The 20,506-nt window shown below is 64.0% G+C and overlaps 5 protein-coding genes across 5 annotated transcripts; 2 read left to right on the plus strand and 3 right to left on the minus strand.

Annotated features, from left to right (window-relative positions):
• Positions 1-2,933: 2,933 nt before the first annotated feature.
• On the plus strand, positions 2,934-4,058 carry EMIHUDRAFT_212872 (hypothetical protein; the record flags this gene model as incomplete). Its single annotated transcript, XM_005765507.1, has 4 exons — positions 2,934-2,993; positions 3,147-3,417; positions 3,663-3,709; positions 3,783-4,058. The coding sequence occupies 4 exons, from the start codon at positions 2,934-2,936 to the stop codon at positions 4,056-4,058; spliced, it is 654 nt and encodes a 217-aa protein (XP_005765564.1).
• Positions 4,059-7,354: 3,296 nt separating this feature from the next.
• On the plus strand, positions 7,355-8,446 carry EMIHUDRAFT_212874 (hypothetical protein; the record flags this gene model as incomplete). The annotated part of the gene is made up of 1 exon (XM_005765508.1): positions 7,355-8,446. One exon carries the CDS (start codon positions 7,355-7,357, stop codon positions 8,444-8,446), a length of 1,092 nt encoding a protein of 363 aa, XP_005765565.1.
• A 1,857-nt stretch (positions 8,447-10,303) lies between these two features.
• On the minus strand, positions 10,304-14,423 carry EMIHUDRAFT_464731 (hypothetical protein; the record flags this gene model as incomplete). The annotated part of the gene is made up of 10 exons (XM_005765509.1): positions 10,304-10,501; positions 10,585-10,717; positions 10,865-10,915; positions 11,121-11,218; positions 12,451-12,903; positions 13,225-13,339; positions 13,512-13,566; positions 13,635-13,700; positions 13,736-13,896; positions 13,992-14,423. 10 exons carry the CDS (start codon positions 14,421-14,423, stop codon positions 10,377-10,379), a joined length of 1,689 nt encoding a protein of 562 aa, XP_005765566.1. The 3' UTR covers positions 10,304-10,376.
• An 847-nt stretch (positions 14,424-15,270) lies between these two features.
• EMIHUDRAFT_212876 (hypothetical protein) lies at positions 15,271-17,591 on the minus strand (the record flags this gene model as incomplete). The annotated part of the gene is made up of 8 exons (XM_005765510.1): positions 15,271-15,420; positions 15,586-15,714; positions 16,063-16,239; positions 16,325-16,369; positions 16,457-16,624; positions 16,727-16,756; positions 16,901-17,012; positions 17,539-17,591. The coding sequence occupies 8 exons, from the start codon at positions 17,589-17,591 to the stop codon at positions 15,271-15,273; spliced, it is 864 nt and encodes a 287-aa protein (XP_005765567.1).
• A 141-nt stretch (positions 17,592-17,732) lies between these two features.
• Positions 17,733-19,792, minus strand: EMIHUDRAFT_357080 (hypothetical protein). The gene is made up of 2 exons (XM_005765511.1): positions 18,347-19,792; positions 17,733-18,120 (listed from the first exon to the last, which is right to left on the minus strand). The coding sequence occupies exons 1-2, from the start codon at positions 19,715-19,717 to the stop codon at positions 17,860-17,862; spliced, it is 1,632 nt and encodes a 543-aa protein (XP_005765568.1). The 5' UTR covers positions 19,718-19,792; the 3' UTR covers positions 17,733-17,859.
• Positions 19,793-20,506: the final 714 nt, after the last annotated feature.

The following is a 20,506-nucleotide window of genomic DNA, read 5'->3' on the forward strand; positions in this document are numbered from 1 at the left end:
CGATAATCCTCAGACGCTCTTTCGCGGGAATAAGGCTCTCTCGCGCGCAAAAATAAAAGAAAAACGTTTCGTTCTTTTTTAGGCCCCTTCCCTGCAAACGCGCACCCCCCCAGGCTCAGGGCTTTCTTGCTCTAGCCCGCCCCGAGCATCCGGCCCGCTGGGTGCGCTGCGCATGCGCAGCATCATACACACACAAGAGAGCTCTCTCTCTCATTCTCTCTCACACACAAGCTCCCCCGGCGGCCCTCGGTGGAGATTGGTTGGTTGCCGACTGCACTCACTCCAAGTGCTCCAATTAAGTGCTCCGACGCGAGCTCAGATTCAGGGAAACTCGAGAAACTTGCCTAAATGGATCACCAAATAACACCCTCTTCCTGGGAATTTCCGGAAACGCAAAGTGCTGGGGCTAGTTTTCTGGATTGCCGGAAACTCCCTGGTGCATGTGACAGTGCAGGCACAGGCCAAAGAGTAGAGACACACACACGTGCACACAGACCCGCAGGAGGTCCTACATGTACACCACCGTCACAGCCCCTGTCCGAGCTAAGGCTCGACAGAGTTGGGTTTGAAATCCACAGACCTTTCAGGCGAGCGCTAGTTTACGGACGTGTGTGCGAGCCTTTCTCAGCTGTACAGGCTTCACAGCGGGGACAAAGCGGCGGGCACGCACAAGTTTTGCCGCTCGCCCCCGGGTGTGCGGGTGTGCGGGCGTCCGCGCGGACTACCTGCCCGCCCCTGCCCAGCTCTCATGATACTCGTGTCCGTCCCTGCGGCGCTGCCACGCGTGCCGTGCCCATCGCGCTGGCCGTGTGACCCGAGTGCCGGGGCCTCCTGTGGCGGCTCTCGCTTCCCCGCCTTCAACGGCACTCGCGTGATTGGGGTGGGGCTCTCGCACACGGGCACAACGACGCTGCATGCGGCCCTGGTGCGCCCGACCCTCAGTCCTCCCTGCACGGCACTTGCCACCACACATCACCATGACCGCGACGCGCCACACAGCCTGCCTCCCTCGACGCAGAGTTGTTGCCGCAGGTGCGAATCGGATGCTGCTACGCGACGCACAACGTCGATGAGGTGCCGCGAGGCCTGCGCTGGATCTGGGACCTCGGCGGACGCACGCGGTGTGCCGAGGGCTGAGAGACTGAGATGAATGCTGCGGAACGCTGTCCGTCTCTCGACGCCCTTTTTTACCTGCACGACTGTCCCCGCGCAACTATGACATGCCTCACGCCCCTGATAGCGGTCTGTGCTTTCAACACTGGCACGACACGGGCACCGCGGACACCGTCGCCGACGATAGGTCCGGCATTGGCGTGCAGTGGGACAAGCTCAGTAAGTATCTCTCGACGTTTGACCTTTTCATGGCGGCGGAATTCATGTTCGACAGCAACTTCATTGGGCTATGGGAAAGAACGCGAGACCTCGACAGGAACGAGACAGGCGGGTCATGCACCTTCGACTGTAACAACTTCACAAGAAACCAATTTCTCAACGAGCGCGAGAACTTGCATAATTATTGGATCAAGTCGCTTGAGGCTCGGGCTGTGATCAACCGGTGCAAGTACTCCGACAGGACGTGGGCCCTGGATCAGTTCTGCACTGGCCGGGGCGCAGGCCAGTGCAACTACGGCGGGATGTCCGGGGTCGTGTGCGGACGCGAGTGCGGTTCGTACACGCGTGGTGCGGACCCGTACCGCAATGAGGGTACTTACTGGTCCGCGAACGATTGCACGAACATGTTCGATGAAATGGCAAAGAACAACAAAAACTTCGGGACGGTCTGTGGTCCCACGTGGGCTGAGACTCACGATGATTGCATGGCACCGCTCAAAAGCGACACCGCCACGTGCACCGGCAGAGGCTGCTGCGACTCTGTTGCCGCCGGAGATAGATGCGGGGGGTTCGCGAAGTATCGCTTGTGCACGTCTCCCGTGATGTGCGCCACCGACGAGCCTGGCAGCACGTACGTGAATTGCGGCCCGAAAGGATTTCCTATAACGCAGCCAAGGGCCACGTGGCGTTTTTGCCTGAGGAACAGCGGTGCGGCGGCAGCGTGTATAAGTACTGCAGCAGCAGCGGCTGGTGCCAAAAGGAGAAGGACTCAGCGCAGCTGCAGGGTCGCTCACAGCAGTGGGCAAAAAGGTTCGACGCCCCGGAGGACTGGAACAACATGACACGCGGCATGACGTGCCGAACCGTTTTGTCGAGCAAGGCAGCTTGGGGGCTCTGATCATGCATGCATGCTCTGTTCTCGCTTACTGACTCAGGATCATGACTATCGACACGGCTTAGGCCGTCGCGTGGTCACGTTGCTGCCCGCACCATGCTGCTGCCACGAGCGACATCTCGCGCTCCGCTCGTGCGCAGCTCTCCATGCCACATGCTCCACTCATCCCTTCACGCTGCTCGCTGCGGAGGCCCGGTACGGCCAGATCACTCTCAGCCGCACGCAAGTCGCGACGAGCGTACGCGCGACGCCGTGAATAGGGTCCACACACACGCCCCTCGCTCGTACACACTCTCGTTCGGTCGGGCCAAGGACTTATATATTACAGCCGATGCCATCGTTACAAAGCGCTGCCCCTCTGCCTCTCCGGCCTCCGCGCCAATGGCAATGCGAGCGAAGCGAGCCGCCGCCGCCATCGCGCTCGCGGCTCTGGGCTGCGCCTGCGGCTTGCACCGTCCGAATGCGTTTATGGAACTTGACTGCAGTTGGGATGGGCGACGGTGGCATAGGCCATAGCGTAGTGGGAACACTCGTTTAAATCATTCTCTTTTCAGAGAGAGTTGTTATTGTAAAATTCATTTTTTGCTCACCTAGGTACTCGCCGAAGCCCTGGCGAGTAGAGGCCCCGCCCACCCAGGGTACCCCTCCGACGATCATTGCCCTCCAAGAGACCTCGAGAGCGCCGAGCGTGTGCCCGGGCACCGACATGGATGACAACGCATTGGAGGCGGCCGCCACCCGTTCCTTCCGCGCCAAGCACGAGGCGGTCTACGCGAGCGAGCGTGAGTGCGCGCGCTACGACACCGAGCTGTGCCGCTGCCAGGACCACGCTGGCAACCTCCGCCGCGAGCTGCACACGCTCGCGCCGCGGCTCGGCGGCGGCGGCTCGGCGGCCGACATCGGCGCCGGGACGGGCAAGCTGACGCGGCTGCTCGCACCCACGTGCGGCCGCGTGCACGCCTTCGATCGCTCCGCCGGCGCGCTCGCCGTGGCTCGCGCCGCCTCAGCTGCCGCCGCGCACATCAGCTTTGACGAGGCGGACGCTCGCTGCTTGCCGCTGCCAGACGGGTCGGTGGACGTGGCGCTGGCCGGCTGGGCGCTGAGCTACCTGAAGAGCGAGCACGAGGTCTGGCACGCCGACGGCTCCTACGGCGGCGCGTGGCGCGAGGAGGCCTCGCCCCGCCGAGATGGTCCGAGACCACGCGAGACGACCGCGAGGGTCACCCGCGAGGTCACCCGAGCGCAGTAGGTCGACGCGGCGCTGCGTGAAATGGACCGCGTCCTTGTGGAGGGGGGGGTGGCCATCCTCCTCGAGACGATGGGCACCGCGACCGAGACGCCGCAGCGAGACGGCACTCTCGCCTCTGCCTCACCGTGTGGATGGCTGCTCGCTTTCAAGGGGGGCCCGAGGCGTGATGCGCCCGTCCGCCCCTAGGCTCGCACCTGTACGCCCACTATACCGCGCGCGGTTTCTCGCAGCGGGTCGAGCGCACGTGCGACCGCCGCTTGCACAGAGCCGCGAACGGCGTCTCTTCACACCCGGTGCTGCGCACAGGTCGTGCGCACCGACTACCGTTTCGAGAGCCGCCGCGCCGCGCTCGCAACCCTCGGCTTCTTCTTCGGCAAAGGCGTGGCGCGCCGCGCAGAGGCGTCGCCTTTCGCCGAGAGACGAGCCGAGAGATGGCTCAGCGCGGTGCGGCGAGTTAATCTGCGCGTGACGCGACTACTACAGGCGCTGCTCGCAGACGTCGCCGACGACGGCGAGGCTTGCTTCGTGCCCGAGTGTACCGGCGTGTGGTGGCGGGTGAAACACTGTGAAACAACGCAATAAGGGGGTCTGCAAAACTCATGTTACTCCCTTCGGTGGCCCACAAAGATGCCTCCCACCCCCGCTCTCTCTCTCTAGAGTAAAGGGGAAGGACCCTGAGGGCTTGTTGCACGAGTATCTTACCTTATATTTTCCCGTGTCCGGTTTTCCGTTTCGGGCGACGGCACCACTCACCGAGCTATCCGGCGGGGAATCATGTCGGCGAAGGCGGGCTCTGGCATCTCGGTGATGCGCGCCGATCTCGACGCGTCGACCTCGACGGAGGTGGACGCGCACGAGGCGCAGTGGCGGGCCGGCGTCAACCGCCAAGCGCGTCCAGATGCCCCTTCGCAAAGGCGGGCGGCGTCATTGGCTGCTGCAGCCAAGCGGCGGCGGATAAGGACATGAACAAAACATACCTGCGCAAGCCGTCGCCGCCCGGGCGGCCGCAGGCGGTGCCATCTCAACCCACTCTCGGCACCGCTGCACGTGCGTGCTCCCTCTCCCACCCAACTCGGCTCCACTCTCGTCCACCTGCGCCCACCCCATCATCTGCTCTCAGGCTGATTGCGGCGTGTGTTGCGCAATGCCGACCCACCAGACGCTGGCCAGAGCATGACTGTGATGCCTCTGTCTGGGCCGGGGGGGCGTTCGACAGCGCGCGAGGCTGCCTCCCTGCCCTTTGCGACGCTTGCGACCACTGCTGAGTTGCATGCAGTACAGAGTAGCAGTGGTGGGGAGGGCTTGAGCCCCCCCCCCCCCCCCCCGGGCAGAAGGTAAACTCGTGTCTACTCACCTCGTCGGCTCCATCGGCTGCCTCTCCTCGTGCGCCGGCTGCCTCTCCATCCAACCGCTTCTGCGTCCTTCTCTGCCCGGTGCTCGCGATGTCGCTCTGCCGAGAGGGTCATCGCCGGCGTAGGCGGAGCGGCGGGCCCTTCATTACAGAGACAACAAAGACATTTCACCCCTCGGGCTGTTGTTGCAGACAGAAAAACAAATTTGGCGCGCGTGCGCGCAAGGTCTGCTAGTATGGGACAAAAGCGTCGAAAATGTCCCAAAAAAGCGTGTCTCGAGACTAGGTCCAGCCCTGGGTGAGCCAGATCTGACGTTTTGTGACATCGCGTCAGATCCGTGTTTTCTCGTCTTGCGGTACATCTCTCCGCTCGCCACCTCACGCCTCTGGGGGGAGGTGGGGGCCCCCGGAGGCACCGTGCGCCGCGCCGCAGTGCGGAAACGGGGCTCCGGCTCTACTAGTCTCTACTAGCACCGACTTCCCGATTAAGCTAGGTTAATCAGAGGGCAGATTTGGAGAGATCTCGAGGAGTACACACAGATAGACCCTCCAATCATGAGAAACCTCCAACCTGATCGGTCGTACTGACCGCCGACAGATCACTCCAGACAGCAGACAGGCCGACGTCTGCACGCGGCCGGCCGGGCGAGAGGCTTGACATGATCCGACCCTGCGACCCTGACGCTGCTGCTCTAGCTATCAGATAACTGCTGACTGCTGCCACAATGTGTGACCGGTGCTGGCCCACTTGGCGGCCTTCCCGGTCAGTGGTGAGGCGCAGTTCAGAGCTGTCGATGGCGCGATGCCGCACTGGTCCCACATTGGTGACACGAGACCACCACGTTTGCCGGTCCAAGGGAGAGGCACTGGCGCTGTCCTGAGAAAGTGCATGGTCCCTCTTGACTGCCCATGCGCGCGAGGCTGTGTAGGCATAGCCTCGAGAGTGCCAGCAGCCAGTCGCCGAGGCAGTTTGTGACGCGCATTGCGTCAGAAGCGTGCACGCGCTGGAAGGACACCTTCCTACTGGCCGTACGATCAGGTCGTCACTGAATGCTTGATACTAAGGCCGCGAGCTATGCAGGTGGTCAATTGTGCAGCAGGGCACGGTCAGCAGCGCCGACAGGCTGTCGCAAGGCGTGATAGCATGGCCGCAAGTACGGCGAATTCCTTGAAAACAAGTAAAAAATCGCGCAAAAAAGAAAAAATTCCCGAAAAAATCGGCGCCTGCGGCGGGCCGTGGGACCCCATCTCCCCCCCGCATGGATACCCTCTTGGGCCCCCGCCTCCCCCCAGAGCCTCACGCTCCGCCGTCCGGCCATGGATGGTTCGATGGAGCTCGCCGAGCTCCATCGAACCATCCAACTCCGGTCACCGGGTCTGAACGCGCTCAGCCTCAGGAAGGAGGTACCAAACCGCGCGAATTCTGCACGCCTCGCTGCACCGCTGGCTTGACTGAATCAGGCAGCAGCAGGCTGCTGCTGTTGCCACAGCAGCAGTCTGCTGCGGCCCCAATACGCAAGTTAATGACCAGCATTGCTGCCGGGGGCATTCGAGCCGCCACAGCCGGTGTGCGGCTGTGCACTGCCACCTGCCCGCGGCTACGCACATGTGCGCTCGCATTGGATGAGCCCTGCTGATGGAGACCTGCATCGCCTAGCTGCACGAGAGCAATGCCGCAGGCGGCGGCCGTGGCATACACTGCGAGCACACTTGGTGCAGCTGCGAGATGCAGCAAGAGCACGTCGTTCCTGCCTCTGATGCCACTCTCGCGGCTTGTAGCGCGTCACTCGCGCATGCTCTCCAGGAGCTATGGCGGGCGCGTGTGTGGGGCTGTAGCCTGTGTTTGGCCGGTTCTGACCCGTTTACTATCAGTACCATGCCTGGGCCACAAGAATCGCACACGGGGAGCGGCTCAGGGACCCAGTAAGCCGCGGAATCGCCAAATGTCACAACCCGGCTCACCCAGGGCTGGACCTAGTCTCGAGTTTGTTGCAGCCCCACAGCCGGCGCGCGCTGCCGGGAAGCACCGCTCGCGTGTCGGCCGCACTCCCTGGCACCCAGGGAGTGCGGCCGACCGACCAGACCGAGTAGGCTCGACGCCGCGCTCGCTGTGGGGCTGCAACAGTGACAACTCGACAACAAAGTCGCCGCCGAGCGTGCCACCGACGGCGTCCCGGCGGAGGTGATGGAGTGTGCTAGCAGTTGTTCATGAACCATTCATGAACCAGGCCCGGCTCACGAACGGTTCATGAACGGTTCTGTTCATGGAGGCAGCAGGCGGAGCACGGTTCATGAACCACCCGGTTTATGAACCGATACTGAACGTTCTGTTCATGGCGCACTTGGAGCACTTGGAGTGCAGTCGGCAACCTCACATCCAGGGCCGGTGAGCTGAGAACGTTTTTGCTCTTCTTATGAATCACCAAAAAACACAGTTAGTGCAGGTGGCCTTGTCGTGCCAGACAGCGGTCCCTGCTGCGATCTGCTGCGCTCCGATTGACACGACAGGGGACATAGGTCCTACTCGATGCCATCGCGCAAGCGCGCCCGTGCTCCGTCCACGGCGCTGGTCGTGCGGGCCGAGCCCTCTGAGGGCAGCCTGCGCGCGGGCCTGGCCAAGCTGTGGCGCGCGGGCACCTGCTGCGACGTGGAGCTCGTGGTGGAGGGCAGGAGCTTCAGCGCCCACCGCGTCGTCCTTGCGGCCGAGTCGCCGTGCCTCGCCGCGCTGGTGTGCGGCGGCTTCGCCGAGGCCGGGATGCCGCGCATTGAGCTTCAGGAGATCTCCTCCTCGATCTTCGAGCGAGCGCTGGACTTCCTGTACCTGCAAGAGTGCACGCTGGCTTCGCAGGACGAGCTGCAACCGCTGCTCCGTGCGGCGTGCCACTTCCAGATCGCGCCGCTGCAGGCGGCATGCGAGGCCGCTGTCGCAGAGCGCCTCGACGCGTCCAATTGCCTTCGCGGCCTGGCCCTCGCCGACGCGCTGACGCTCTCGTCACTCCGGCAGAGCGCCACTGACGTGGCTCTGGCATCCTTTGAGGAGGCGGCGGCTGCGGAGGACGGCGCGGCGCTCGCCGCGCTGCCCGCGGCTATGGTCGGAGCGCTGCTGGCGAGCGACGAGCTCAAGGTGGCGAAGGAGGAGGCGGTTTTGGGCGCGGCGAAGGCGTGGCTCGCCGCTCAGCAGCCGGCGGCCTCGAGCGAGGTGGCGCGCGGGCTGCTCGAGCACGTTCGGTTCCCGCTCGTCGATGACCTGGCGGCGCTCGAGCGTGACGAGCTTCTGCTGCAGCACCCAGCGCTGGTGATGCGAGCGTACCGCGAGAAAGTGACGGGCGAGGCGACTCCCCGCACGCGCCGCCGAGGAAAGGCCCTTTCCTACGAGGATCTCGAGATTGGCATGGCGGTGCAAGTGAGCGGCGACGCCGAGTTCGTGAAGGAGCAGTGCAAGCAGGTGGCGCCTGGAGCCGACGGGATAGCGGGATGGACTGAAGGAGGAGTCATGGAAGCGATGGTCGGCCACGAGTACAAGATCGTCGCTCTTGGCTCTTGCTTTCGGGCGGCGAAGCTTATCCAGGACGGTGGGAGAAGCTTCTGGTTTCCGTACACCGTGCTGCTGCGCGCGTGAGCGAGGCCACGGCGCCCTCCGCCACGAGCTCCACGTCCCAGCCGCAGGCGATGCCCGCGCGCCACCAGTGCGGCCACCGCAGGACTCGACTGACCCGGCCCCACGCGCCGTCTTCCGCGCGGCGCTACGGCCTGGGTCAGTGCGCAATGTTAGTAGCGAAGTTTCGAGCGTACATACATCGTTTCTGTACGTAGTTTCCGTTACTCTTCGCGGCCCACAAGCGCGACTACTTTTGGCTAGTTCCAATTCACTCTGACACGCTAATCTTGAAAACGCGTCCAACGGAGCTCCGTGTTCCTCCCAGCGGAATCCGCGCCAAAAGCGTCGAAAATGTCCCAAAAAAGCGTTTCTCGAGTTTGTTGCAGCCCCACAGCCGGCGCGCGCTGCCAGGAAGCACCGCTCGCGTGTCGGCGGCACTCCCTGGCACCCAGGGAGTGCCGCGAACCGACCAGACCGAATGGGCTCGACGCCGCGCTCGCTGTGGGGCTGCCACAAACTCGCCGCCGAGCGTGCCACCGACGGCGTCCCGGCGGAGGTGATGGAGTGTGAGACCTGAGGCTGCGGAGGTGACGCCTGAGGTACCGGTCCGTGCACAGCGACTCAGCCGGCGACCGCCACGGGCTCAGATGAGACCTGTCGACGCGTTCCGGCTCAGCTTCACCGTGGTCATCGGGCGTCTGTCGACGTCAGGACCACCCATACAGCTCGCGGGTTTGAGGTCGCAAGAGCCAAGATGGTGGCGTTTGGACATCCCAACCATCACACAAGACAGCCTGTAGGTGATGGCGGGACGGCGCAGTGTTTGTGGCACTCGGCAGTAGGCACCCGCGGCACGGCCCCGCTGTCGGCTCTCGCGGGCTGCGGAACCGGCCCCAGAAGGGGACGGTCCGGGCGAGTGTGGCAGCTCCTGCGCTAGTATGGGCACCCTCGATCACAACACTACTGATCCTGGTCATTAGAGCTGCCAGGGATAGCGTCAGGAGCCGGTAGGAGTCAAAACCCCTCATATTTGAGACATCGTGTCCCATATACTCGTGCAACAAGCCTGAGAGCTGAGTTGAACAGGGGTTGTGCGCCAAGCCCTCCTGCTCGGCTCCAGCGAGTAGACAAGTGTTACCATCAACAGAGGAGAAGGATATGACCCCAGGGCCGATGTGACCAAGCGCTGGTAGCGTGGTTTTACCTCACACACCCACGGTCTCACAGTGTGCCGGCAGTCGCCGAGCAGTGTCGCTCACACAAGCCGCAGCACAAGTGACTGAGGGCCAGTGAGGGCGAGCCCATCGCTGTCACAGCTGTGGCAGCCGCACAGTGGGCTGTGCCATCTGTGCAGAGTGTGTGAGCAGCAGAGGAGCTTCACTCCAGGCTTCAGGCGCAAAGAGCTGCATGCCACCGAAGGCGCTGTCGAGGTTCGCCGAGCGCGGCGCGCAGGTTGGAGGAAGCCGTCACCGACGAGCGCGTTGGACTTTTCACTCCGGACAGAAAACGCGGCACAGCGGACGGTGCGGGGCGTGCCGCAAACTTAGCGGCGAGGCGCGGGACCGTCTGTGGCGAAGTGGGTCGCGTCCTCCGATTTCCGTCAACTCACGGTCCGTCCTTCCCCCACGTACACGTATGCCCCCCGCCCCCCCCCCCCCCCGCCCAGGAAAAGTTACGGCTTTTTCTTTACGCGCCCCACACGATAGACTCGTCTCTGTGGCCCAACCGGCCTTTGCATTCCTAGCCGCAGCTCCAAGCGGCAACGTCGGCGGCAGGAAGTAGGAAGTTTCCCGGGAGGGCCTGCCCGGCGAGGGGGGCGCGGTTCGGAGATGGCAAGGCACGGCGAGTGCAAACGTGCGGCTATTATGACGCGTTTAGGGGCTCCAAAAAAACCTCCTTTTCAGTGGTAAGCGCCACCTGGCACCTCACTGGGCTGGCAGTCGGTACAAATCTAGGCCTGACATGGCTCGACGCGCAGAAACTTGGGAGAGCTGCGCCGCAGCACCAGCAAGGTCGCCACGTAGAGGCCTCCCACCAGCTTGGCCTGCGCGACCGCCGCACCGCGCACCGTCGAGCCTTCGTGGGAATGCACCGACGTCGAGGGCGTCTCAACACAGTCGTATACGGTGGATACGGTGGAATGCATCTAGCCGACGCGCCCCCAAACGAGACGCGCTCGAGCGCCTGCTCGCCTGTCTCGCAGCACGGCCCGCGCGCGCCCTTGCACGAGAAGCGGAGGCCGCTGAACTCGTTGACGGCGAGGCCCTCGGAGCACCAGCGGATGAAGGACACCTAGATGAGATTACCCGAGATTACCCGAGATTACCCGAGATTGCCCGAGATGACCCGCACCAGCGGACGAAGGACACCTAGATGCCGGGAGCTCTCTCGGCTGCTCGCGGGGCGTTTCGGGGCAAGCGCCAGCGGAGGAACAGAGGCCTTTGGAATCCAGCGCAGTGCGCGGGGCGTGCTCTCCTCGGCGATGTTGAAGCCTGACGGAATCCGAAGCAATCTCGGGTAATCTCGGGTAATCTCGGGTAATCTCATCTAGGTGAAGCCTGACGGAATCAGAAGGAAAGAGGCGAGTCTGGAGAGGACAACCCGCTCGGAGTCCAGCACGCTCTCTGGGTCCAATACCGCCCGCCCTCGGGGCGATCTCGGCGCATCTCGCCCTCTCTCGGCAGATCTCGTGGAGGCCGTTAAACACGATCATCAGCACGAGGAAGGGCGGGAAGAGCGCGAGCGCCGTGTCGGTCGTCGGGGCGACGGCGCCGATGAAGAGGCCGAGCGCGCCTGTTCACAGACCTTGTTATTGAGAAGAAAATACGTCCTATGGCGCTGAGCGCTGGTCTGTGAGAGGTTGAGGTGCGAGCCCTGGAGGCCTTGGGGGTGAGGGGAGACTACCCGCGGGCCTAGAAGGCCCGCACGCAAAGGGGTGGGACATTGAGATTGAACATTCTGTTCACAGCGGCGGTGCGACGTGAAGTGGCGCCGCTCACAGGACGCGCGCATGAACAGAGGCCGAGCGAGCCCACGAGAGTGGATCTCGGCTCCTCTCGGCTCCTCTCGGCTCCTCTCGGCTCCTCTCGGCTCCTCTCGGCTCCTCTCGGCTCCTCTCGGCCCCTCTCGGCCCCTCTCGGCTCCTCTCGGCTCCTCTCGGCTCCTCTCGGCTCCTCTCGGCTCCTCTCGGCCCCTCTCGGCTCCTCTCGGCTCCTCTCGGCTCCTCTCGGCTCCTCTCGGCTCCTCTCGGCTCCTCTCGGCTCCTCTCGGCTCCTCTCGGCGCCTCTCGGCTCCTCTCGGCTCCTCTCGGCTCCTCTCGGCTCCTCTCGGCTCCTCTCGGCCCCTCTCGGCCCCTCTCGGCTCCTCTCGGCTCCTCTCGGCCCCTCTCGGCTCCTCTCGGCTCATCTCGGCTCATCTCGGCTCCTCTCGGCTCCTCTCGGCTCATCTCGCGCCCGACGCGAGCCCCTCGAGGACGAGAGTGAGCACGAACCGCTCGAACTTGCCCTTGCCGCGGTTGAGGCCTACGGACATGTCTCGGACACGTCGTGGGCGTGGTGCCGGACACGACTTGCCCTTGGCTGCGGTTGACACGCCGACGAGCGGGTAGAGAGCGGCGCCGCCGAGCGCGGAGACGGCCGCAGAGACGGGCGCCTCCGCGACAACCTTGGGGGCGATGCAGCCGAGACTGGCCGAGAGACTGGCCGAGGCTGGCCGGCGGGATAGCACGTGCCTTGGAGAGGAAGTACGGCGCGACCGAGTACATGCCTTTGGCGCGCTCGGCGTTGACGATGCTCTTCTCCTTGGGGAAGGCCTACACGCGGCAGGGTGCACGGGGGGTCTCGCCGAGAGTCGGCGGGAGGAGGGGGCTTTACCGAGGTGTGAAGAGGCGCCCGGATCGTGGAGGCGATTGCGAGGTTTCCCGCGCCGATGGCGATGAGCGAGAGGAGGCCGAACCGGTCCTGAATCGACGACTGGCTGTCGCCGAGCGAGTAGATTCCGCCTAGCAGCCGAGCCGGCCGTGAGACTGCGAGTGTACACGCGGCGCGTTGACGCCCACGCGGCTCCGCCGTAGATGACGGCGATCATCAGCTGCTGCACCACCTTGATCGCGAGCGCTCCTCGCGAGCGCGCGACCTCGCGCCACGCGCGCCGCAGCAGCAGGCCAAACTGCGTCGCGCCCGACGCGGCGGCGCGCCCCGCCACCCTCCCCGCCCTCCCTACCGCTCGTCCGGCATGCCGAGCGCCGACGGCGAGGGCGCCGCCGCCGCCGCCGGCGCGGCGGCGGGCGGCGGTGCGGGCGGCGGCGGCGGCGGCGCGTTCGAACGAGCCGAGGCGGTCGGCGGCGGCGGCGGGCTCATAGCCCGTCGAGATGATGTCGACGACGTGCTCTGCGGCGGAGATGCCGGCGGGGCACTTGTGGCCGAGCTGGGCGAAGTGGGAGGCGGCGGAGGCGGCGGCGCCGCAGTACATGACTGTGCCTGTGCGGGCAGGGGAGAGGAGGGGGGGGGGGGGGGGAGGGGCCGGGTGCCCCCAGGTGCGCGCAGAGTCGGGCGCCGCAGTGTGGAGGCGAAGTCTCTGCCTCGCGAGAGGAGGAGATTACCCGAGATTACCCGATATTACCCGAGATTACCCGAGATCTCGGTCTCTGCCTCGCGAGAGGAGGAGATTACCCGAGATTACCCGAGATGACCCGAGATTACCCGAGATCTCGGTCTCCGCCTCGCGAGAGGAGGAGATTACCCGAGATTACCCGAGATTACCCGAGATTGCCCGAGATTACCCGAGATCTCGGTCTCCGCCTCGCGAGAGGAGCAGCAGGTCGTCGAAGAGGGCAAAGATGGAGCCTCGGGGCTGGTGGATGCTCAGGAGGACGGTGGTGCCCTCGGAGGCGAGCCGCCGGAGCGACGTGACCACCTGAGTCGCAAGCGCAAGGCCGTCTCACCCAGAGGTGCGAGGGGATCGCCGAGAGGGGAGAAGCGAGAGGCCACCTGCTGCGCGGCAAAGGCCGCGGGAAATCGCGGGTACTCTCGGGAAATCTCGGGCACTCTCGGGCAATCTCGGGTAATCTCGGGTAATCTCGGGCCACCTGCTGCGCGGCAAAGGCGTCCAGGCCGGAGGTTGGCTCGTCGAGGAAGAGAAGCCTGCTCACAGCGCGCACTGTGTCGAGGCGCCGAGGGGTGCGAGGAGGGCGCATTCGTGTATGAGCGGCCGAGGATCCGAGAGCAGCTCGCACCCGATGGCGAGCCGCTTCCGCTCGCCGCCAGAGATGCCGCGCCTGCGGACATGTCTCGGACGGTCTCCGGCCGTGACCCGGACAGAGTACCGCCGCCGCCAGAGATGCCGCGCCGCTTGCCGTCGCCGACGATGGTGTCTGCGGCGCGTCCGAGGTCGAGCCTGGCGGCGGCAGGGGAGGGGTGCATGAGGCGATTGGCGTGAAGAGGCGCAGAGGCGCGCGGCAGGGAAGAAGGCGCCTGCTGATGATCTCCTCAACCCGGCGCTCCTTCTCCGCCAGCGATGTGGAGGCCGGGAGGCGGAGGCGCGCGGCAAAGAGCAGCGTCTCTCGCACCGTCATCTGCGTGTAGAAGACGTCCTCCTGCCGCACGTACGCCACGCGAAGGCCCGACACCTCGCCGGCACCTCCGCACAAATCGCCACCGACGGTGAGCCTTCCGGTGAGCGTTGCCTTTGGCCCTGCCTTGAGCTGGCCGGCGAGCGCGTTGAGAAGGGTCGTCTTGCCGCTGCCCGATGGCCCCATGATGGCGAGCATACGGCCCGGCGCCGCTTCGCCCGAGCACCCGTGGAGAATAGTCTTCCCCTTCTCTCCGCCAGTCGAGAAGGTGAGGCCCTCGAAATACACGCCCGGTGCCGTCTTCTCCTCAGCCAGCCCGGCCGGCGAGGGAGACGTAAACTCCTCGGCCAGCCCGGCCAGCGAGGGAGCGGACGGCGGCGAGCGCGACCAGAGCGAGGCGGATGCCAGCAGTGCCACACCGATCAGCATTTTACAACAAAGCTCCCTCGCACGAACTGGCGCACATGGCAACTAGGATCGGGCGGACGGTTATTTCTTTTCCTGTGAGAGAGAGTTGTCTTGTTTAAATTCTTTTCCTGCGTCCTCCCACACCGCGGTGTGTGTGTGTACCGCGGGTGTCCCAGTCGTTGGTCGGACTGTGTTCGCCTTCCCATCATAAATAAATAAATACAACGGACACGCCAAACGAGGGGTGGGAGAAGGACAGGGTCCCCACCTGCACAAGCAGGATCTTGTAGGACGATCCCTTCCCATCAATCAATCAATGTTGATTAGAGAGATTTTCTTTCCTCACACCTGTGTTAGTGCCAGTGCGCGCCAGTCCCGTGCCCAGTGTCTCTGTGAGAGAGAGTTCTTTTGTTGTTTAAATTCTTTTGTTTAAATTTTTGAGCGCTTTTGCGAAACCCGGCGCAAAGAAATTTTGTGGAGCTCCAGCGATCTGCGGCGCGAGTGAGCGAACGAAAGAAGAAAAACCTGCGCGACAGCTCGAGGCGAAGAGAAATTTTTGAGCGCCCGAAACCCACATTCTGTGGTGTGAAGGCGACGGCGAGTGCGGCACAGACAATTCGCTTAACAATTGCGACAGCTACGACATCTACCGTGCGGTTGTTCCGGTCTACGCGGGCTACACTTGGCTTTCAGTCAACCATCCCACAACCAGCACGCCGAGCAGTGCGGGCGGGTGCGTTAATCTCAACCGTCCCCAGGATTGCTTTGAGCGGTGCAACACCGTGGATGACTGCAAGGCGGGTCGAGGACAATCAGCTGCGAGAGCAGGTCCACCGCCTGCCACGAATTAAAAGGAATCAGACATGAATTAGATGCGCTGCGAGAGCAAGTCCGCCGCCTCGGGCGACACGTCGGAGGGGGAGAGCCGCTCGTACTCGCCGACGAGCACCTTTGCGTAGATCTTTGTGGCGGTCGAGTCGCCGAAGGGCGTCTCGCCCGCGAGGAGGTGGTAGGCGACCTAATTAAGCAACCAACTACGATGAACCGATTATAATTAATTCGGGTCTCGCCCGCGAGGAGGTGGTAGGCGACCTAATTAAGCAACTCAATTACGATGAGCCGAGGAATTAACTCGGGTCTTCTCTACGCGAGGAGGTGGTAGGCGACCACGCCGAGCGCCCACTCGCTGGTCGTGCCACTGGCGGCGCAGGATCTCTGGGGCGAGGTAGTCGGCGGTGCCAACCTCGAGCGAGTTGTGCTTGTTGGACGGCAGGCTGCTGCCGCCGGCGCCTTGGGGCTCCTTGCCGGCCGCCTTGGGAGAGGCGGGCGGGTCTCGGGCAATCTCGGGCAATCTCGTTGCCTTGGGAGAGGCGGGCGGGTCGTCGACAGCGGAGAGCCCGAAGTCGGTCAGCTTGATGTGGCCGTCACGCGTGATGAGCATGTTTTGCGGCTTGAGGTCGCGGTGGATGATACCTGACGAGATGGGGGAGATGTCATCTCGGGCTTGAGGTCGCGGTGGATGATGCCTGACGAGATGTGAGGGAGGTATGGGGGAGATGTCATCTCGGGCTTGAGGTCGCGGTGGATGATGGCTGACGAGCTGTGAGGGAGGTATGGGGGAGATCTGGCCTGACGAGTGCAGGTACTGCAGGCCGCACACGGCCTCGCCGAGGAAGAAGCGCGCGATCGCCTCCTCGAGGAAGCCCAGCGAGGAGAGGAGGGAGAAGCAGTCGCTGCACGGCGCGTACTCCATCGCCATGTACAGGTGGTTGGCGGTCGAGAAGGAGAAGAAGAGCTTGATGACATACGGGGAGTCGGCGTGCGCCAGGATGTTCTTCTCGAGGTGCACTGCGCGGTTCATCATCCGCACCTAATTAGTTCATTATTAGGCTAATCAACTAATTAATTAATTAATTAAGCACTGCGCGGTTCATCATCCACACCGTCGTCTCCTTGCGCGAGAGAACCTTGATCGCCACCAGAGTTAATTAAGAGTTAATTAAGAGTCAATTAAGAGTTAATTAAGGGTTAATTAAGGGTTAATTAACAGCGACCTTGATCGCCACCAGGTCGCGCGTCCGCTTGCGCTCGGCCAGCCAGACGTTGCCAAAGCCGTCGCGGCCGACCAGCTTCTTGAGGGTAAAGTCTCGGATGGAAGTCCCTTTCGGCATCGAGTCGCTCAGCAGGGTCGTGTTTGTGCCGCTCTTGGCGTCGGCAGGGTCCTGTAGCGAGAGGACACCGCATAATAGTTAAGAATCATATTATAACATCTCCAAATGAAGACTATTCGTTCGGTCCTGCAGCGAGAGGAGGTCCCAGTACACCTCGATCTTTTGCGACACGAGCGAGTCCGCCTGCGACACGAGATTTGGGGGAGATATGGGGGAGGTACGGGGGAGGTATGATCTTTTGCGACACGAGCGAGTCCGCCTGCGAGACGAGCTCCGCGAACGAGAGGCGTCCGAGAGGCCGGCGAAGTTTGCCCGCAGCTTGATGACAATCAGCCGGTAGACGAGCTGGATCGGGTCGGGCGCCATCACGCCCGCCGCCTCATCGATGTGCTTGCAGATGAGCGCAAACGGCGTCGAGTAGACGAGCTCGATCTCGCGCCTACAGGAAGGTTCCAGGAGAGGTCTAGGAAAGGTCTAGGAAAGGGCGTCGAGTAGACGAGCTCGATCTCGCGCCTACAGGAAGGTTCCAGGAGAGGTCTAGGAAAGGTCTAGGAAAGGGCGTCGAGTAGACGAGCTCGATCTCGCGCCTACAGGAAGGTTCCAGGAGAGGTCTAGGAAAGGTCTAGGAAAGGGCGTCGAGTAGACGAGCTCGATCTCGCGCCTACAGGAAGGTTCCAGGAGAGGTCTAGGAAAGGTCTAGGAAAGGGCGTCGAGTAGACGAGCTCGATCTCGCGCCTACAGGAAGGTTCCAGGAGAGGTCTAGGAAAGGTCTAGGAAAGGGCGTCGATTAGACGAGCTCGATCTCGCGCCTAGCCGCCGAGGGAACGTTGGGAAGAGGCACGAGGAGGCCGGCGGCGACCTCAAAACCGACTATGGAGGACCAGTCCGCAGTCGCCAGACGACGCAGGGCAGACGATGTGGAGGCAGAGCAAACGCGCAGGGCGAGACGAGGGAGGGAGCAGGACTTTGCGGAGATCAGCAGGAGGAGATGTACGAAGTCTCGAAGAGATATTAGCATTAGGAGCAGCAGGGACCCGAGGGACCATGTGGAAGACGGCTAGTGCTAGTCCCCCATCGGGAGGACGACCCCGGCTAGTCGCCGACCACACCCACAAAGAACCCTGCACAAAGACCGCAGGGCGGGGACCTGTTCCTTTTTAGGAATTTTTACCCATCTCACAGTAGAGGTGTCCGTTTCGTTATTTATTTATTTATTTATTTAGTGGGATCCATGTTTCCCGCCCTGGCCCCTGCGCGATCTTGGTGAGGGATCTCGTTCCTTGCCCTCAGTCTGCCACACCCTCTCTGTCCTCCTCGCCGCCCGCAAACCTCACGCCGACACTCTCGAGCAGGGCGCGCTGCAGCGCCGCCTCCTCCTCCGCGTCGCCGGCTCGCAACGGCGCGCAGCCGCCGCGCCCGTCGTCGCTGTCGCCGCTTTCGTCCTCGGCCCCGCTGACGAGCAACCCGTCCTCGTCGTCGTGTCCGCCCACGTCGAGGTCGGCAAACGCATCGATCCAGCCGCCGAAGCCGGCGGACGAGCGCTGCACCTGCGCACACACGCGCGAGGCGTACGGCCTCGTGTGGGAGGACGCTCCCAGGGCTGACGGCTCGGGTGGGAGGGCCAACGCCTGGCGATACTGGCCCCGCGTGCATCCCGCCCATAGCGCGTTTCGCCCCCCCCCCGCCCCCCCCCCAGGGCACCGGGAGCTCCGCTTGCGCTGAGCCAGCCCCGGGCCGCTTCAGCGTCCGGGCAGTGTGCGTGTGGGTTCGTGCCTGCCAGAAGGTGGCGGACCCCGGCTTGAGCCCGTGGTGCCGCTCGTAGTTGCGCAGCGCGCGCTCGAGCCGCTCATGCGGGATGCTCTCGAGGCTGGCGAGCAGCGCCGCCTGCAACTCCTCGTCCTCGCCCCTCAGCACCCCTTCCGTGTGCTCCCTCGCTTCCAGTGCATTCCATTCGGACGCAGTCAAGCCGCGTCCTCCCACCTTGAGCAGTCCCGTGTCGTGCTCAAGGTAGGACCGCCACGCCTGCTGGCGGCTGGCCTCACGCGGCGACCGCCGCGAGCAGGAGCCGCCCGATGCGGCCTCCAAGCCGTGAATCAGGAGCCGTCTCCGAGCGGGGCAAGCCGTGATCGCAGCGGCGCCCTTTTCGCCGATCTCGTTTCGGCTGATGTCGAGGGTTGTCAGCACCGCGCTGGCCGAGAGATACTCCACCAGCACCTTGGCGATCTCCGCGTTGATGCCCTGGCCCGAGAGGTCCCATGACTCAATCTTGTTCTCCTTGTTGTCTCGCAGCGCGGCAAAGATCGCGCACCAGCCCTCCGTGCCGAGCGAGTTGCCGCGGAGCTTGATGCTTTTCAGTACCGCGTTGACCGCGAGAGCGCCGCCGATCGCAGCGGCGCCCTCGTCGGCGATCACGTTCATGCTGATGTCGAGGGCGGTCAGCACCTGATTGACGCGCATAGCGGAGGCCAGCGCCACGGCGCCCGCGTTGTCGATGTCGTTGCGGGCGAGGTCAAGCTCGGTCAGCACCGCGCTGCCCGACACGTACTCGGCGATCTCTGCGGCGCCAGTCGGGCCGATGCCGCAGTTTTCCAAGGCCAGCGAGGTAAGCTTGTTGCGCTGCCGCTCGACGCGGACGATGCCGAGGGCCGCCTCCTCGGTGAGGCCGTTCGAGCCCACATCCAAGGAGGTCAGCACCCCGTTGACCGCCAGCGCCTCGCCGATCGCCTTAGCGCCCTCGTCGCCGATGCCATTGGCCCAGAGGTTCAGATCGGTCAGCACCCCATTGCCGCGCAGTGCCTCAGCGATTGCGGCGGCGCCCTCGGCGCGGATGTAGTTGCCGCCGAGGTCGAGGGTGGCCAGCACCGTGTTAACCTTGAGGGCCACGCCGAGGGCGGTTGCTCCCTCCTCGCCGATGTTGATGCTGAGCTTGAGTGTAGTCAGCACCACGTCGTCCCATAGCACCTGGGCGATCGCAACGGCGCACCAGGGATCTATCTGGTTGTTGACGAGGGAGAGAGTTTGCAGCACCACGTTACGCTTGAGCTCGTCTGTGAGCTCAGCTTCGCCTCGGCCACCGATCCTGGCAGCTGCCACCCGCCACCTCTCAGTTGATAATGCCGCAGCCTTTGCTCTCGCATCCATCATGGGCCCGGCGACTGGTTCGTTAGGTGTCGCCGGCCGTCCTGGGTGAGGGACGTGGCTCGTCGCCGAAGTCACCGCACAAGGAGGCATCGGCGCGAGCCACCGCCGGGGCGGAGGCAGACTGGAGGGGGTGAGGCTGATGCGAGGCACTCGGGCAAAAAGAGCGAAAGAGCCAGGCCCGCGCGCAGGCAAGGACTGGGTTCCAACTTTTGGAGGTATGGGAGTCGAATGGGCAGTGGAGAGAGAGAGAGAGAGAGAGAGAGAGAGAGAGAGCTGCTGCGCGCACGCGGCGGCGCCGCTCTCTCGCGAGACGGCTGGCGACGCGGCTCGCCGCCGACGTACGGTGCGCTCGTACGACGGTCCGCAGCGTGGCGTGCGCGGCGCTGAGCGCCGCTCTGCGAGCGCCTCTGCGCCTGCACTGCCTGTCTCTGTTGCTGCTGGTGGTGGTGGTGGTGCTGCTGCTGGTGCCGATGCTGCTGCTGGCGCGGCGCGGCTGTGCGACTGGGCTCGACGCGCGCGTCGCGAGCGTCTGACGCGGCGGGCGGCGTCGGGCAGGTGCGCTTCTCTCTCGGGTGGTGGTGGTGGTGCTGCTGCTGCTGCTGCTGGTGCAGATGCTGCTGCTGGTGCGGCGCGGCTCTCCGACGCGACTCGATGCGCGCGTCGCGGCGATCTGACGCGGCGGGCGGCGTCGCGGGCGGCAGCGATCGCGGCTCGACGGTGGAGGTGGAGGCTGGTGGCTGTGGTGGACTTTGAGTTTATTTCATGGTCGAGTACGGGGACCGGGGGGTCAAC

The sequence above is a fragment of the Emiliania huxleyi genome (genome assembly GCF_000372725.1).
Source record: "Emiliania huxleyi CCMP1516 unplaced genomic scaffold EMIHUscaffold_55, whole genome shotgun sequence".
Classification (NCBI taxonomy): Eukaryota; Haptophyta; order Isochrysidales; family Noelaerhabdaceae; genus Emiliania; species Emiliania huxleyi.